Genomic DNA, 13915 nt, shown 5'->3' with positions numbered 1-13915 from the left:
GTGCGTGGCTCTGTCGCGGTGTCCCGGGGCGCGCAGCTGCGGCGCGATGGGTCTGAGAGCGTAGTGCCTGCTCGCGCCCGGCTCCTGCGTTCTGCTGCCGCGTTTCGGGGTCTGCGCCGCTGTGCCTGGGTTCGGCGGAGTGGCCCCGGGGCTCAGTGTGCGGCTCCGCTGCCGGAGCGAGGACGGACGGTGGAGGCATGGAGCACCTCGGGGCTCACCACCTGCACCAAGGCCAAGCCGAGCCTATCAGCTTCGGCATCGACCAGATCCTCAACACGTCGGAGCCGGGCAGCTGCATGGTGTCCCACTCGCGGCTGCAGGACTCGGCCGATTACGGCCTTGGTTGCATCGTGGGCAGCGCCTACAACACGGTCACCGGCGGCTACGGGGCGAGCGGCGGAGGGGCCGGAGCCTACGGCGGCACTTCGTGCAGTATGGGAGCCTTGCCCGGTTCCTACAACGTGAACATGGCGGTGAGCATGAACGGCAACGCTTTGAGCTCGGCCGGGGGGTGATCCGCGTCCCGGCCCACCGCCCCGTAGCCGGCGGCGTGCACCAGTCCCTCTCCGCCGCCGTGCCGCCGGTGAACGGCATGAACAGTCTGACGGGGCTCACCTTTCCCTGGATGGAGAGCAACAGGCGGTACACAAAGGACAGGTTCACAGGTGAGTCGGGACCCCCCTCCACGCTCCTCTCCTCGCTGGGCAAGCAGGAGCCGGCGCCGGGCCGTCGGGGCTGAAACAGGCCGGGAGCGCGAAGGAGTGGGAATGCGGGAGCGTTCCGGCTGCCCTGCGTTTTATTGTCGTTAGTATTGTTATAATTCTTGGGAAAAGGCGGAGAGCTCCTCAAGCCCCCGCCGCCCGCGCAAGCACCCACCCAAAGTTGCCTCGTCGATCGAGGCGCCGTCAGAAACCCCGGCCCGGGGGAGCGCGGCGGTCCCGGTCCCCTCGTGTCCCGCGTCCCCGCTGCGCTCAGCCCTTCCCCGACCAACGGGGACTTTGCACAGCTCCGAGCGGGGTTGGAGCCGCTTCTCGGAGCCGCCGCCTTTTCCAGGTGTAGCCGCGCTCGTTTATTATTTTCGTGGTTTTTTTTTTTTTTTTTTTGTTTTCCCCTTAACCTAAAGTCAAAAACTACCTAACAACGAAAATAAGGGGGAAAAAAACGGACAGCCAACAAAAAACAAAAAAAATACCAAGAACGAATTCGTAACTGGGAAAATTTTCTCGGCCGCGGCACCGGGACCGCTTTTGTCCAAGTTCTCGTTTCGTTTCGCTCCGCTCGCACTTGGCCCCGACCCTGTCCGGCCGCAGAGCTCGCGAACACAGCAGGTTTTACCCAATTAGTATGATTTTTTTTTTCTCTAATTATTATTTTCGTGGAGAAAAACAAACGAAACGAAACGAAACAAAAACGAAAAGCAAGTCCTGTTTTCAACGCTCGAAGTTGTTTTTTGGGTACGAAACGAGCGGGCAGGGCTGTTACCGCCGCGCCGAACCGAAATTACCCCCGTTCCCGATCGAGCGGGACGAGGAGCACCGGGCCGGGCCCTCTGCAACGCTCCCGGATCGGAACGGTGGGGCCGGGCCGGACTGCGGGCAGACAGCGGGACCCTCCCGTCCCCAAACTCCCACTCTCTGCTGCTTCACTGCTGCTTTTTCGTTTCTTCCCCAAAGCGCCGTGCTGCCCCTCCGCCCCAACCCCGCCATTGCTTGTCGTTTTGTTTTGTTTTTCTTTTTCTTTCTTTCCTTTCTTTCTTTTTTTCTCTTTCTTTTTTTTCTTTTTAATTTTTCGGCTTTAAGGGCTGCAGAAAACCGGGTGGAAGCCGTGAGAGGAGCTGCCCGCCCCGCCGTGCCCGCATCTCAGCGGCCGCCTCGGGCTCTCCCCTCCCTGTATGGCCGCCGAGGTCGGAGTTCGGTGCCCGGCTGCGATCCTCCGCCCGTACCCATCTCTGCTCCGCGGCTCCACAGTGGGGGGGTCCCCAGCCCAGCGCCCGGGAGCCGGAGCCCTTGTGCTGATGTGTCGCTGCTTGCTTCTTTGCCTCTCATCCCCCCTTCCATGTCCCCCCCAGTGGCCCTCTCACCCTTCACTGTAACACGCCGTATAGGTCACCCCTACCAGAACCGCACACCCCCCAAGAAGAAGAAGCCACGCACGTCCTTCACCCGCCTGCAGATCTGCGAGCTGGAGAAGCGCTTCCACCGGCAGAAGTACCTGGCCTCTGCTGAGCGTGCAGCTCTGGCCAAGGCCCTTAAGATGACGGACGCACAGGTGAAGACCTGGTTCCAGAACCGGCGCACCAAGTGGAGGTGAGGGGCTGGGGGCCACAGTATGGGGCCGGTCCTGGGCTGGGGAATGCGGTGGTGAAAGCACTACTGGGTCTGCATGTGTGTGTGTGTGTGTGGAGGTGCATCGGTGTGCGTGCACAGCTGTGTGCGTGCAAGCGGGGCATGTGTGCATGGCTGCACGGCGTGAGTGCATCTGTGTGTAGGCCACGTGTGTGTGGGTGTGCACGCGGTGTGTGCACGTGTGATCTTGCACGCAGATGCGTGTGCAAGCCAGCTGTGTGCACATGGATGCGTGTGTGTTCAGCCCGTGTGTATTCATTGTGAGCACAGGGAGTGTGTGCAGACAGATGCATGTGTGTGAAAGGGTGGTAGGCACATGGTGTGTGTGTTCCTGGGGTGCGGTGTGTGGGACCCCCAACCCGGCAAGGAGCCCGGGGGGGGCCTGTCAGGGAGTGACAGCTGCGACTGCACGGCCCCAGTGTCGCATAGGCAGTGGGACCCTCTGGGACCCCTCAGTGCTGGATGATACTGGGGGGCCTGGGCTGGGTCCTGCACCTGGTGCTGTTGGGATACGGAGCCCTGCATATGCTCAGATTTTGCCCCCCGCAGGGCTTACTGCTCCTCCTTGTAAAAGTGCATTTTTTCCTCCTGGATGTGCCAGTACATGTGGGCAGGAGAGGAGGAGGTCAGGCTCTCATGTAGCTCCCAGGCTCTGCCCCATTCTGCAGCTTCCCAGGGTGTCCCTGGAGAAACAATCAGCTTTAGTAACAGGCTGCAAAGCTGGGTGAGGGACAGCTGGGTGCTGGGGGGGGGCTGTACTGCTGGGTGCATCTTTTGCTTTTCCTGTGTGCAAGCTGCCTGAATGGGTGCACACTGCCAAAGCAAAGGGTTCCCGGCAGGAAAATAGGGCCATGCCTGCACCCCCCCCTTTTCCAGATGGATACTCCATGCAAAAAGGGCTGAATCCTTCCTTAGGATAGTCAAGCTGATCCTGGGTATTTTGCAAGTTAAAGCTTCACTCCTGGCTGTTTCTATATTTTCTTCAATGTGGAGGAAATGGGCTTCCCCAGGAGCTGCGTGGGTTTGGATGAGCAATGGGGGACAGGGAGCTTGAAACCAAGGGATGAGCCCTCAGCAGTTTCCTCTCATAAAGAGCCCGCAGAGGAGAAACTCCTCCAGCACAGGAAAGCTGTGGGCTAGAGGGGTTTCTGCTGGCTAAGAACAAGGTCCTGGAGGAGGAGGAACAGCCCTGTACAACAGGGTCAGCTGTCTTCTAACCTGGTTTCCTAAGGAAGTGAGGCAAATGCAGCTTGGCTGGCTCTCCTTGCGTCTGTCAATACTCCTTGCGTCTGTTGGCTAAGTTCAATCCCCTTTGGCAGGAGAGCAGAGGATACAAACCTATTCATACACTTGACAAAGAAAAATAGCTGGGTGAAGAGAAAGGAATGGCTGGTTCTGTCGGAGGGAAGGACTGCAGCCTGACCTCAGCCACAGTATTAGACATGGGAGAATCCACATGAGCCTGAGCTTGAATAAATAAGGGCTACGGGAGAGCTCTGCTTGTGCCTGAAGCCCCTTCCTCACTTGCATCCATGGGAATGAGGTGGTTGAGTATTCCCCTCCCCAGATTTGGGTGCTCGCTTGAGACACGAGCATGAAGTTTGGTTCCTTCCTCTGACTGAGCAGATCTGAACCTGCAAACCCCAGCCTGCAGCAGAAAGGTGAGCACACAGCCAGGTGCTGGTGGCATTATGCTCCAGCCGCCCGGCCGTGAGGGTCCCTGTTCCCAACCCCAGGAGCATCTCTTCTTTCTGCAGGCAGTCATTAAAAATTCATTGCAGTGCAGACTGAGCCGCCCCGGTGCCACAAGAGCCCCCGTCGCCGGGATGTGTGACTCAGGGAGATGTTGACACTGTGATGAGAACAGGGACTGAGCCGTAGAGCCACATGCTCCTGTGCACACCTGGTGGCCTCGTGCCCCGTGTCCCCAGCCCTGCTCCGGGTGTCACCACCGCACTCAGAGCTGCCACCTCCAATCCCCTATGGAGGAAGAAGACGAGATGACTTGTGTTCCCTGCGAGTTGCTAAATTAAAAAGCTGTCATTACCCCGTCTATAAGCAAGGGAGGGGTGTCAGGGATGCTTCCCGGTGGGAGCTGGGGCGCTGTAGGATGCAGCCATCGAGGCAGGGATGTGGGATTTTCCTTGTGGATTTAAGCACATTGAGGACATTCCTCTCCCATCCCCTCCTCCCAGACACTCCAGGGCTTGGACCTGCAGGGCACCTCCACCAGCCTCCCCCCTAATCCACCCCCGGCGGGCTCAGCTCTGCCTCTGTCATTCCAGACAGATGCGTGTCTGACCTGTTCTTAAAAACTCCCTCTGCCCTGCCCAGTCAGTGTGTTCTGGCATTTGGTCTCATTGCTCTGTGTGTTTCTACTATTTAGACTATGTTTTGCTGCTTGATTTTTATCCTGTTTACTGTAAGCATCTCGCTTCCATCTCAGTACTGCAGCCCAGAGGAAGAGGTGGCAGATTTGAGTGTGGGAAGGGGTGGGATGCTGCCTGTCTCCCCCTCTGCCAGGGTACTAGAGAGCCCTCTGAGGCATCCCCTGGGTCCCTGCTGCAGCATTCCAGGAAATTGCACTTTGTAGTCCCCTCTTTGCTCCTTTGGGTGCTTTGATTCCTGTGTGGATTTCTCCCAGGGCCAGAAATAAAGTGGAGCTTTTCACCTCTTAGCCTGAGGGAGTGACTTTCCTTAGGTAAAAGTAGCTATGCACAGCCCGCAGTGCATGGGACATACCAGTGGTTTGAGGGGCTGGGGTCACGGCTGAGTCCCCTGAGTCCCCAGCCCCTCTTTTCCTCCTCATTCCCACCCCACAACCCTCTGATGGCTGCTTTTCTCCCAGGAGGCAGACAGCGGAGGAGCGGGAGGCCGAGCGGCAGCAAGCAAACCGCATCCTCATGCAGCTGCAGCAGGAGGCCTTCCAGAAAACCATCAACCAGCCCATCCAGGCCGACCCCATCTGCGTGCACAACTCCTCTCTCTTCGCCCTGCAGAACCTCCAGCCCTGGTCTGATGACTCCACCAAGATCACCAGCGTCACCACCGTTGCCTCTGCCTGCGAATAAGGGCTGGCACCTGCGTGTCCCCTTTGTCACCGGGCACACGTGCGTCCCGTGGAGCATCGCTCTACAAGGACCGATGGGGAAGGGAAATTCGCCCCCCAAACTCTCCCCGCCCGTAGGACTGCGGAGCAGCAGCAGCTCGCCTCCCCTCAGCCCTTTTGTTCTTCCAAAAGTCTCTGATGCCGGCCTCAAACTTCCTGACACGCTGCCAGACAAAGCTGAGCCCTGACAGACGTGGCCGCGGGCGAGCGCCCGGCTGGAGAAACTTCCTCTGTGACCTGGGGCACCCTGTAGGACTATATGTATGTATGATGTGCGTCTGTAGGTACGCGCTTTGGACTGATTGGAACAAAAGGACGCGGCTCCCTGGGAAGCATGTCTGTGCAGCCAGGCACCATGCTCGGCCCTCGGCGCTGGAGACGTTTGGGGATGCAGCAAATGGAGAAAGCCACCCATCTCTTGGCCTCCCAGCAGCAATTTCTGCTGGCAGCAGTGGCGAGCCCTTTGGATCTCACCTAGCAGCGTCTCCTCCCCTTTTTCATTAATTTTTTTCCTGCGAGGGGGGAAGAAGCGAAGGAACTGGCAGCCTCCTGAGGACGGTAAATGTGATATCTCAATTGCACCAAGAACCCAAACTGTCCCTGGCCGCCATGGCCACGGCGTCGATCAGCCCGGGCTTTAATAACGAGGAGAGCCCGGCTGGGCAGGGCTGCTGCCGCTCTGTTCTGTGGGTTATTTCCATATCATTTGCAAACCGGGCTCGATGGGTTGTTTTACCCTTTATGTCCCTTTATGAGGCAGTTTGCGAGGGTGAAAATCGATTTCACTTCTGACTTTGTTGTTTCTTTAATTGTTCTGAGGGAATGAGACACAATTAAGCAAAGCACTTCCTATAGCAAACGCCGGGAATATATAGATATTATATATACAGTATATATTTTTCAGTTACTTATAATCTAAAACAGCACTGCCAATTTAAACAGCTAGTACAGGCAAGCGAGCAGAAAACCTATTTTCAGTGAGATTTTTTAAGGCTTTTTTTTTTTTTAAGTTATGCACTTACAAGGTGTTTTCTGTGTATTCATTTTATAAAGTGCTTGTGTAATTTATGTGGAAACGAAAAATAAAAGATAAAAAAAAAAGGTCTCCGGGGTACTGAATAAATCATGGAGTGCTTTGCGCTTCCCTATTAGATCCCAGAGAGGAGACGTGGATCGGAGCTGGCGCAGGAGGCTTGGCTGCTTAAGATGAAAATAGAGTTAGTGTTTTTCCCATTTGGCTTTGCTTACGTCTATTGGGTTTGGAAGCTCTGGGTGGGTTTAACTCCCCGTCCCAGAGGTGTTTGTAGGCTCTGGCTGTGCATAGAGCACCTGTGTTAATTGCAGGAACTGTGGCTCTGCCTTCGGCGCGGGTGGGGAAATTCCCCGAGCGGCACACACAGCACTGGGGCCGGCTGTTAGCTGCGGGACTGTGCAGAAAGCAGGGCTAAAGGGAGGGAAACCTTCAGCAGCAAGCAGCAGGGGGAATTATTCCCTGGTGGGGAATTACTCTGTGTTCCACCCGTGCTCAGCCTTGTTCTGGGACATCACCCCAAGCAGGAGGAGGAAAACCCTATGGATGGGAAAGTTCCACCCTGCTTCCCCCAGGGGAGACCCCAGGGATGTGACCTTGGCTCCAGCCCGGCCCTTCCCTCAGCGCTGGGGCTGTGTGAGGATTGCCACCCGGCTGGCCCCAGCTCCTGGCCCAAGAAATGCCACCGCGCAGATCAGGGCTCGGCCCTGGGGTGGGCAGTGCAGCCCGGAGAGGTTGGGAAGAGATAGTACAAATAAGCCATTTACTGGGGTTTGGTTCTGTTTTCCCCAAACCAAATATTGCATGGTCGGATCCAGTACTTGTGGTCTTTCAGGATTTTCCTACCCTGCAGTCCAACACAAAAATGAGTGCAGAGAGAAACATCTGCAGAGGTGGAAAGACTAAAAACAAAAAGAAGAGGGGAAAAAGGGGGAAAGAAAAAGAAGAGAGAAAGCACAGGAGAATGCAGAGAGCGTGGATTTGGGGGGATATCTTTAAAAGATACTGCTTACAAAGAAACAGAATAAAACTAGTCACGGGTGTTGGTTTTTTTTTTCAGATAAATTTGACAGAAGCCTTTTGTTTAAATTCTGTTTGATGCCACAGTGAGGTCTGCAGGAGCCGGCCAGGCTGCTTGTTCCAAGTGCTGTGCTTCGGGCCTCATCTCCAGGAGGCTTTGCTGCCCCGGGGCCGGGGGGCTCACCTTCTCCTTTCCAAGGTTTCCCTGCAGAAAAAAGAAACCAACGGCCACAAAATAAATACAGAAGGGATCGCACTGCTCACCGCTGATATTAAAAGTGTTTTCTATTTTATTATCGTGACACATCAATATCTTAAAATCTAATTCCAAGACAGCCATTTTATAATATCCACATTACTCGTTTCGTATTCCAAAATGTTTCCCAGCAAAGCTGAATGTATGATAATGCACATTGGAGGGCGTGTGCTTAGATACAATATTTAGCTACACCTTCTGCTAGAGACTGTTGACTTCCTCCTTTTCTTATCAATCTTTCCTGTTTTAAAAAAGACCAAAAAGAAGAAAAAGAGATTCTCGGTATGAAACGACAATGTATGTAACATTAGAGACTGAAGAATTCTTGTCTGGTCTTTCTGGCAGCAATTGCTGTTAAAGTGTTTTTTCCTGGATTCATTTTTAAAATTGGTTTTGTGGTGGGAGGATTTTGCTATCTGCATACACGACGGTCTGTGCCCAGACAATAAAAATTGCCTGAAACACGATGGAATTAAATTCATAAGCAATGATACAAAATGGTGACATAGAGCTGGATGTTTTGTAGACACATCTTGGGGCTGTGCTCACCACGCTGAGTTCGCTTTTTGTGCTGTACCAGTTTGGGAACAGGAACACGACTGCACTGAGAAGCGTTGAAAGTCATTTCCCCTTTCCGCTTATCTCACAACGTAGCAAATCCCAAATGTGAAACTGGAGTTAGTGCAAGTTGGTTTTTCAGTGTCTGTCCAACTGCCTTGAGGAAATATAGAGCCAGCTAGAGAACTTTGGCTGGAGGAGAAAAACTGGCATGAAATGTGACCAAAAGCAACGGGTTGCACTGGTTTGGGTATGGATGTGCTGAGCTTTTGAAGGCAAAATTTGGAGTTGGGGCAGAGCGGGGGGTGGGGAGCACAGCAGTGAAAGGAACACCAAACATCTGTGCGGAGCTGGAGGAGACGAAGTACAGCTGGATGGGCTGTGGTCATCTGGGCTTGGCCCCAGCTCAGCGAGCTCCGTGGGCACTGGGGAGAGAGAAGCCTGGTCTGCACTGAGCAGCATGGTCCCCATTAAAAGGCTTGGCCCCATCAGTAGCCCTGCTTCCATCGAGTGGCCTGGCCTTCTGCTACAGGCCTGGTACTCAACTAAAAGCCTGACCCCTACCTAGCTTCCTGGTCCCTATCCGGCCAATCAGCTGAGCAGCAGGGTCATCCGAATGAGAGACGGCTGCCCTGGCTCCACCAGGACCAGAGGTGTTGCTGGAGCCCTGGGTTGGGGATGAAGGAACATTCCGTGATTCTACAGAGATGAGGTGCTCCATCAGCGTCCCTGCAAGCAGGCTGTAAGGGTGCACGTAGCTTCTCTGGGGCCACGCTGTCCTGTCTGCCAGGTGTTTGGTGGCTGCCTGACAGCTCAGGATCACCTGCAGCTGGCATTTGTGGGAGGATCACCAGGCAGGTGTGCCTAGCCCCAGACACAGCTTGCTGTAATTAATAATAAAGGGAGGATCTGTTCCCACCAGCAGCAATGTATAGGATCTTTTCCCCCATGCCTCTATGGGGGCTGCTACAAGGTTGTGATTTTTTTCTTTTTATTCTGTTTTAACCCTCCTAGTGAGCAACTGGTTCTTCCTGCTGCTATCACTTGGCTGTGCACACAATTAATCTGCGAGGCTTAAATCAGTGCTGTTGGGTGGGAGCAGAGACTGCTGAGGGCAGAGCCCCCACCATAGGCAGCTCAGGTTGTGGGGGTGCTGGGAGTGCAAAAGCTGTTCTGCTGAAAGCTGGGTGGGTTATGTGGCAAAGCAAACCCTGTCTGGTGTTCTAGGACAGCTGGAACCTCTTAAATTAATTTTTGTTTTGTTTTCTGCTGAAAAATGCTCGTTGAGTGATGCTGATTTCTTTGTGCGACAATGAAGATTTGCTTTCGCTTTTTTGAAAAGCCTCTTGTGAAATAAGGTTTGGATTTATCAGAATAGCCCATTTTGAAACTTCATAAATGAAAAGATCTCGATTTGTGAGGAAAATACAAGGTTCTCTTTAAAATGCTTTTTAGCAGATACTAAGCAAAGAAGTGTGTAAAGTAATAGATGATCCCAGCAAGCTTTTGCTGGAGTCAGATCATCCAGATTGCCTCTGTTTCTGTAGATCTCTTTATGAAACTATCTGGGACTCCGATTTGATTATCACCATTGTTATTTTTTGCCTTAGTTGCAATAGGAAAGTTTATCACAGTATGTCAGTACTCACCCCGTGTCAGGATGCGGGTTCTTTGCCCCTGTTCATCTTCTTTGTTCAGAAGCTTTTTGTTTTAAATGAAGTCTACAAATACACATAAGTAAAAATTAATAATGTATTCAAAAGATTATTATTTTTTTTTTCCCAAAGGCAGAAGTTAATTTGTTTTTTCTGAAGCAGGGAAGCAATGTCTGGCTTCCCCCTCTTTCCATGTGTGCTCCCTCACCGCCAGCTGAGCTTCCAGCTGAAATCATGCTTGTGCTTCGGGAGCAGAAACCAACTGCTGAGATGGAGGTGAGGTGTCCCGGATCCGATTTTTGAGCAGGAGCAAGAGAGGCTTGAGAAAACTCGTTTTCTCCTTTCCTACAAAGAACGTGAGAAGCTGCGGTTAGCTGCCTGTCTCCTAGACAGCAGTAGCCTAAAAATAACAAACGAGTGTTTAAAGAAAATCAATCAATATATACTTTCTTTTAAAAACTACAGTTGGAAAGCCTTGCAATGGACGGGATACAGGAAAACACGGAGAGAGCTCCGCTTCCCAGGAGCTTTCATTTCTCAGCAAGAGGAAGAGCTCGGGCAGTGATGTTGTTTGGGGGTCGATTCTTGCTGTCCCCAGACAATGTGTGGCTGCTGGACTCCTCCTCTTTGGGACTTAGGTAAAGAGCACTGGGGTCACGTTGCTGGTGGTCAGCAGCGTGAGTTCATGTCTGGGACGCTGAGTGTGCTGGGTGTGAACTGTGCTTGAGGTGACTGAGGTAAGTGAGCACACGTGCAGCAAGTTGTGGCCAGGTATCTACGTGGCACCCCTGCATGGGGATGTGAATTCACTGGGCTCTTTGCACCCTCATCCTCATGGAGATGCTTGCAGAGACCCAGCTTCAATCCCAGCATGGAAAACAAATGTTGAAAATGTATCAGTTATTCTGCTGGGTCTGAATCTGGTTAACACACCTGTCCCAAGGTGGGAGGTGGGACATAGAGCACAATGTGCTCTCTAGGACTGCAGGGCACGAGTCCCCTGGAGCCATACATAAGCAAACTTGCAGCAGTTGGTTTCACTAGCAGGATGTGTTGCAAGCCCAGGGGATGAAGCAGGGGAAACCCAGGCAGGCAGAGCCACACCTGCAGTGTTACCTGCATGAAAAGAAGTCCTGAGAGCACTCATGGATGGGAGATGCTGCCAAAATAAGGGTGCTGTACTGCTGAACTTCTGCACTGAGTATCCGGCTCCCCTTCCTGCGGAAATCCCTAACGGCAGCCCAGATGGATCCCGGTGGAACGGGGAGTGGAGACTCTGCCATGCAAACCGTGTGGTGGCAGGGAGGGGCTCGCCTGGCACTGCTGCCTTGCGTGGCTCTGAGCTCACGGTTCCTCCTTCCCGGTGCTCTCCTGCAGCCACCCGCAGGTACGCCACGGGTGGGTTGGACACGCAGGACGGGTCCCCAGCTCCGTGCCTCTCCGTTGTGCGGGGGAAGGGCGGAAGCAGCCCTGGAGCATCCCCGGCTGCGGGGCGTCCTGCAGCAATTGCGGGTGCCGGGCTCCACCTAGGGGCTGCTCGGGGACGAGGGGCTGAGCCCGGCTGGACGCGGGGAGGGAGCTCCGGGCCGCTCCCTGCATCGCGCCTCGGGTGCGAGTGCCCCAGCGCGGGGATGGGGGGTTTGGGTTAAAACAATGGGATTTGGGTGCAGAGAAGCTGAGTGCATCGAGCGCGTCTTCCAGGAGAAGCAGGAAAAGCTAAAAGAGAGAAACAAGGAAGCGATGACTTTTTCTCTTTGTCAATAATGCTCAAGGAAATCACCTGTATTTTATTACCCCATTCATACGTTTAATGCTATTAAAGTAGGAGTCTGGGCTGAGCTGCAGGAAATCAAAGCATTTAATGGGGCAGACGCAAGTCCTCCCTCCTCCCTCCCCAAAGGTGATTTGAACCAGTTTAAACAAATGTGTCTTCTCTTAAAATAATTATGTGATTTAGAGATGCTTTTCCCTGGCTCGTATCAAATGACTTTAATGGGATCTGCTCTATGTGTTTGTCTGCTTAACCAGTTATTGCTTTTTAAAGCTGCATTCATTCCCCAGTTTTTGCCAGAAAAGTAATTCTGTCTGAGATGGGATTATTTGTGCTCCACCATCACTTGGTATTTATTCCACGGTGCATTTAGTAGTGAAATGGTGCCCAGAGGGCAGAGGCCAAAATGTGATCTAAAACAACGTGCTGAAATTTGGGAATAATATCTTCTGGATGACTTAGCAGCTGTGAAGCTTTTTTTCTCCCCTATTTATTTATTTATTTGCCCTGTTTACAGAAAAGCAAGCCATTCATGTGGGCACATCCAGGTGAGTCTGTAGGTGTGTGCCTGTCATCTTCACCTAACGCCTGTTAAGTGTCTCCTCTAGCCAAATTTGTCAACCTTGGAGGCTCTACCTTCCTGTTTGTGAATAGTGGGGGCTTGCAGAGTGGTGCTGAGTTCTAGCAGGATGTGTGCCAAGTCCGGGGGATGCATGCTATGAGCACAGATGGGTTACCCAGACAAGCAGAGCCACACCTGCAGTGTTACCTGCATGAAACAGCATCCTGAGAGCACTCATGGCTTGTTGGTGTACAAAATAGAAGAGGGGGGGAAGCTGAGAAGAGTCAAAAGCTGCTTTATTTCCTTTTATAGGAAAGAGGGCAGGAGAACGTAAAGCGCTGGCATCGCAAAGAAGCGTTCAGGGCAGCAAACCAAGAAGATTGGGCTGCATGGCTGTGCTTTACTTGGCAGTTCTGCCTCCTTTCCAGAGCCCCCAGCCCTAGGAGACTTTTGCCATGTTAAAACTACAGCTTTAACCCTATCTGGTTTTGTCTCACCAAGCCCTTCGTGTCTTTTCAGAGTTAGAGTAGCAGCTTCCAGTGGAAATATACTTTGTTCCTGTATAGCTTAAATCTCTTCTGGAGGAAGAAACCACACCAGCTCACACGTCCTTTATGCTTGCAGGAGCTGTGATGCACGTAGCTGCAGTCCCTGCCCCATCACAATGCTGCAGAGCTGCACTGTTACTCTATTTTCGTGTTTACAGAATCAGAAAACTACTCCAGCTCCTTTTAAATGCTCTCTCCTGCTGCTGCCCTGCTTCCCATCACACTGGGTGCCCTGGGCAGTCTCTATCCTTGTCCCCACCTGGGAAGGTCATATGGATACAAAATGGGGATTGCTGGAGAGTATGCGAGCAGCCCAGGTCCTTGTCCTTCCCTCTCTTGCCATTTTTGTGTTCACTCACCTGTTTCACAATTAATTACAAGCTCTGCCTCACTCTCTCCAAGGAGCAGTGTTGATTCATTCGGACATGTTCTCATCACCCACAGCTGTGGATGCCCTTTCCATGGAAGTGCTGAGCTCAGGATGGAGGTGAAAGTTCTGAGCCCAGATGGGGTGAACTGCCAGCCTGGGCCAGCCTCATGTGGGCACTGGCAGGGGATTGGGCATGGCGTGACACCTGCCCTCAGATATCCCCTAGAGATGGGCACTGGGCTCCCAGGTTGGTCCCAAGAACCCTCCAAAGTGTGCAGTGAAGGGATGGCACCTCTCTTTGCTCATCTGCTGGCTGGAGTGAGGGAATGCTCTGGGGCTTTATGAGGGAAGAAATGGCACCTGGGCTGCAGCAATGTGGGGTGACTTAAGCTATAGCCAGGAGAATACCCCTGTGCCTAAACCTACATGGTAGTTTGCAAGGAAGGGTTCCTAGGGCGGCGCTGCCAAAGTCTTCCATGAGTTTGGGGGATGAGGAGCAGCTGGTAACAGCCCAGGACTCCATGCCCCAGCAGCCCATGCATGGGGTTGTCCTGGCAGGGTGTTCCATCCTCATCCCTGTTCCTCTCCTGCCCTTGCTTTGCACCTTCCCTCCTCTGCTTCAGAACTGCGGGGCAGGGGCTCAGAGGCACCTCTTTGTTTTGCAGCCAGCAGCACGCTGGGATAAGGTAAC

The 13915-nt window shown here is 53.2% G+C and overlaps 1 protein-coding gene and 1 long non-coding RNA gene across 2 annotated transcripts; one reads left to right on the top strand and one right to left on the bottom strand.

The window, feature by feature from the left end:
- Positions 1–7: 7 nt before the first annotated feature.
- Positions 8–6529, top strand: TLX1 (T cell leukemia homeobox 1). Its single transcript, XM_003208074.4, is given in 4 exon segments — positions 8–506; positions 509–665; positions 2105–2306; positions 5194–6529. Coding segments are annotated over 4 exon segments (891 nt in total). The 5' UTR covers positions 8–197; the 3' UTR covers positions 5417–6529.
- On the bottom strand, positions 6449–11867 carry LOC104911993. The gene is made up of 3 exons (XR_002117218.2): positions 10182–11867; positions 9968–10039; positions 6449–7709 (listed from the first exon to the last, which is right to left on the bottom strand). It is a non-coding gene; the product is annotated as an uncharacterized LOC104911993 (long non-coding RNA).
- Positions 11868–13915: the final 2048 nt, after the last annotated feature.

The sequence above is a fragment of the Meleagris gallopavo genome, chromosome 8 (assembly GCF_000146605.3).
Source record: "Meleagris gallopavo isolate NT-WF06-2002-E0010 breed Aviagen turkey brand Nicholas breeding stock chromosome 8, Turkey_5.1, whole genome shotgun sequence".
Lineage (NCBI taxonomy): Eukaryota > Metazoa > Chordata > Aves > Galliformes > Phasianidae > Meleagris > Meleagris gallopavo.
This window is presented reverse-complemented; position numbering and strand designations above follow the sequence as displayed.